The sequence below is a fragment of the Haplochromis burtoni genome, unplaced genomic scaffold (genome assembly GCF_018398535.1).
Source record: "Haplochromis burtoni strain Fernald_Lab_line unplaced genomic scaffold, NCSU_Asbu1 Contig_645, whole genome shotgun sequence".
Taxonomy (NCBI): Eukaryota; Metazoa; Chordata; class Actinopteri; order Cichliformes; family Cichlidae; genus Haplochromis; species Haplochromis burtoni.
This window is the reverse complement of record NW_024583006.1, coordinates 8217-12126: the sequence shown is the minus strand read 5'-3', so window position 1 is coordinate 12126 and position 3910 is coordinate 8217. Positions and strand designations below refer to the sequence as shown.

The window sequence follows — 3910 nt, the reverse complement described above, 5'->3', positions numbered from 1 at the left end:
TAACACACACACACAGGTGACAGTAAATGCTGATCTGAGCTCACCTGCCGCTCTGTGTGTGTTCTGTGCTCAGAAGTCCCGCCTCACCAGCCGCTGGCAGGTAGAAGGAGGTTGGACTCCGCCCCCTCAGGTATGCAGTTCAAATGAATCCAGGTGCCCTCGCAGAGATCAAAACGCTGTACATGAATATGAATGTGGTGACATGTCAGAGTCTCTTTGATCCACCCAAACATCAGCAAACACTCACCTGTGTCATCTGTGCAGGTGAGGAGAAGGAGGAGCTTCACGGGAAACTGGAGGATGATCGTTTTCTCTTCTCGCTAGAAAACGAATCAGCAGCCTGCGACGTGCTCGACCTGCGAGAAGTCCTGTCTGTCTTCCTCAAAGACGGGTAAATATGCAGTACTAATACCTCTGGTACCACAAGTACTGCAGTACCTCACAGTAATACTGCGTTTTAGAGGTTTTAGCAGAAAAACACCTGACTGACCACAGGCTGTGTCTGAAAGGCGGAGGCCACCTTGATGAGGCCACGCCTCTGTGAATGTTTTTTTGTGAACTTTGAACTCATTCATGGTGATGTCAGCAATGATGTAAAGCTCAGCCATCAGTGGCCGGGGTCACGCGGCACACCTGTCAGCTGGTTTGGGACACCTCAGTGTCAGAGCAGGAGGAAGTGGAGGGAGAGCTCGGGGTGTCTCTGCTACGACTCTCAGGAAATTCATTCAGTTGCACAGTGTGAGGCGGAAGCTGCGTCCCTGTCCCGGGTCACCTGTCTGTTGGACAGTGTTTCCTCCGGGCCGACCCGAACTCGTTCAGAGGTAACGCCATGACAGAATCAACCACCTGCGGCCTCAGCTCTCTACTGCAGCTTCAGCACTGGAGGTGTGGAACGTGGCCCGCTCCGAGTCAGTGGACCCAGGACGCTGTCAGCGAGCCCGAGCACTGCCCCAGGCTCCTTCAGGGTCCTTCATTTCATCAAAGGGTAGCTCTGAATCACTCAGGACCAGTTTGTTTGGGGACATCCTAAATCATCTGCATGATGTGTGGATAGAAGAAAGCATCCAACAGATTTAGTGCAGGACACACGGGACTGAGCTCAGACCACTGCAGCGCCAAAGCTACACCAAAGCAACTCGTTACACACAACCGGTGAACGTTTTACATCACAGGAAGTTCCCACAAACAAAACAGGAAGCTCAGGGCAGCCAACTCTGACACTGCAGCTCCCTCTGCTGGACACATCTATTCACTGCAAACACCTACAAACCGACTCAAACAGCAAAGCTGAAAGAATCAGTCGTTTCATATGGTTACCAAGGCAACAGAAAAACAAAGTGACTGGCTCCTCAGCTCTTATTGTTACTCTGCAGACGAGTCCTAGCTCCAGGGTGTTTGTGTTCAGGTATCAGTGCGAATGAATGTGAGTGCGAATGGTTGTCTGTCCCTGTGTGTTGGACCTGCGACAGACTGGCGACCTGTCCAGGGTGTACCCCGCCTCTCGCCCTATGACAGCTGGGATTGGCTCCAGCGCCCCCCGCGACCCTGAAAAGGATAAGCGGAAGCGAATGGATGGATGATGGATGTTAGTTTACTAATGTCATAATGAATCTTTACTCTGATCTATGACATCACAACAGCCTGCCTACTTACAGGTCCTTTAAACCAGGTGTGATAAACATCAGCACCTGTACAGGTCATCCAGAAGATGTTCTACAGGCTGGTTATTAAGCCTGATAAATGAAGTATATCAAGTATAAATGTTGCATATTAGCGGTACAAAAACATCACCGAGGGCATTTATTATTGAGGGTTTACAGTGTGTCTCTGTGATGAAGATGACCGAACCATACCTGCTGCTGTGTTTCAGCCGAGCTCATCAGTTTGAGATCGTCACACTCACAGATCAGCTGATCTGTGCAGCTGACAGCAGGGAGGGGCTGTCGGACCACCTGGTCCATATTCTGAAGGTAATGTTGGTTTGGGTCAGACTTTTCCTCTAAATCCACAGCTCAGGTCCTCTGACTGACTGAATTCATGTTTCCAGGTGATTCTTCCAGGGGGCGTGTCTTATGCTGAGGTGGGCGGAGCCTCCGCAGTCAGTAAAGTGTGTATTGTAGAATTGGGCAGCGCTTCCAATCATCCAGAGGCCTGGCTGCTGCTTTGGGAGGATGGAGTCAGCATTCACCCTGTCCACAGAGAATCCCATGAGTCTCTCACAATTGATCTGGGCATGCTCAGTCACCACGGTAACAGTCTGTCTTATGAGTATGCGTCTGTATGTTGTTTTGTTCAGTAGATGTTGAGGGAACACATATTGATCTGTTTGAGTGCTTTCTTGTTGGAAATGTTTTCCACCCATGACTGGATGTTGGTCCTGCAGCTGACGGTTATTCCGTGTGTAAATGTTTTCATTCACACACACTCGTGTAGTTTATTCTTTGATTATCGGTCTGGTGTCACCATCTCTGCCCTACACAGCCTGAACTCTCCGAGCAGCTTTCAGGCTTCTTTGCATTCGGAGCTCTTCTGTGGCTGTCGGCATTGTGTTGTGTGTATCTGCTGAAATCAGTCAGGCTGCTGATGAATGTGAGGACACTTTGATATCAGTGACCAGTCTGGGTTTAACTCCTCTTACAGAAATGGATCCATCTGAAAACATCGTCACCATGGGAACTGCAGATAGGTGTGCAGCATCACTCTATAACATCTTCATTAAAACTAATGATGTGAATTCAGAGCTTCTGATTGGCTGACACCACCACAGATATATGTGACATCACAGCTGGTTTCTCTCCTCAGGAGGGTGTCATTGCGTTTCGAAGAGCAATACAGCTGTCGGTCCTGGTTCACGACTACTGCAGTATCGCTGCTGTTAGCCCGAGTACTATGACTACTGCAGTATCGCTGCTGTTAGCCCGAGTACTACGACTACTGCAGTATCACTGCTGTCAGGATACTGTCAGTAGTACTACGGTTATACTGCAGTACATGCTTTTTCTGTTCTGGAGACAAATATATAAATATTTTAGTGTTACACAGTTTTCCTGTTGCGTCGGGTTACAGTTACTTCACTCAGAAAAACTGCAGTACTTTTCAGGAGGGCTAATAGCGGCTCATATAAGGTCTCTGAAGTTTTTGCAGTTTCTGCAGAGGTTACTGCTATTAGTACTACAGTACAGATACTGCAGCAGCTCTACAGACAGCAGTACTACATGTAGTAGTAGCTCAGACAGTAGTTCTTCGTGTACCTGCAGCCTGCAGCCACTGCCCTTGGGCTCCGTTGGGAATCAGACTCTCTTGCCGGCGGACATATTGTTTGAGGGCGGAGCCAGCATCTAGCACGCCCTGCTCATGACTCTCCAGGGGGGCGGAGTTTGGTGATATAATCAAGGCCTCCACCAACTGGCTGACTTTTGAAGCGAGACCGCAGCGCCGGTACACGCCCTCCACCTTCAGACCTGAGAGAGAAAATGCTGCATTAGAAGTATCCCATGATGCTTTGCTGCCTGTCACTGTGTCGGCATGGTGGCCTCGGCTCACCGTAGGTGGTGATGTGGGAGATGCAGCGCTCGATGGCCGGTGGTACCGAACCTCTCAGCTGCACATCCATCACAGGGTACAGAGACCAAGAAACTGAGCTCTGATTGGCCGCAGGAGGATGGGGCACGGCTGGGCTCTGATTGGCTGCAAGGGGACGTGGCACGGCTGGGCTCTGATTGGCTGCAAGGGGACGTGGCACGGCTGGGCTCTGATTGGCTAAGAGGATGTTTGCACGGCTGGGCTCTGATTGGCTGCAGGTGGAGTGGCACGGCTGGGCTCTGATTGGCTAGAGCTCTTTGAAGGTGGGTGAACCAGGACCGACAGCTGTATTGCTCTTCGAAACGCAATGACACCCTGAGAGATGAAA

General features: G+C 50.3%; 2 protein-coding genes across 2 annotated transcripts in view; both read left to right on the top strand.

Moving 5' to 3' along the window:
• Nucleotides 1–833, top strand: part of LOC102293076 (arf-GAP with Rho-GAP domain, ANK repeat and PH domain-containing protein 1) — a gene marked incomplete in the record, with an annotated part of 27288 nt that extends 26455 nt beyond the window's left edge. The window contains 3 exon segments of the mRNA XM_042215024.1: nt 74–110; nt 265–391; nt 587–833. Coding sequence (XP_042070958.1) covers nt 74–110; nt 265–391; nt 587–833 — 411 coding nt within the window.
• Nucleotides 834–2029: 1196 nt separating this feature from the next.
• Nucleotides 2030–3910, top strand: part of LOC102288763 (arf-GAP with Rho-GAP domain, ANK repeat and PH domain-containing protein 1) — a gene marked incomplete in the record, with an annotated part of 4894 nt that continues 3013 nt past the window's right edge. The window contains 3 exon segments of the mRNA XM_042215028.1: nt 2030–2249; nt 2641–2686; nt 2803–2853. Coding sequence (XP_042070962.1) covers nt 2234–2249; nt 2641–2686; nt 2803–2853 — 113 coding nt within the window.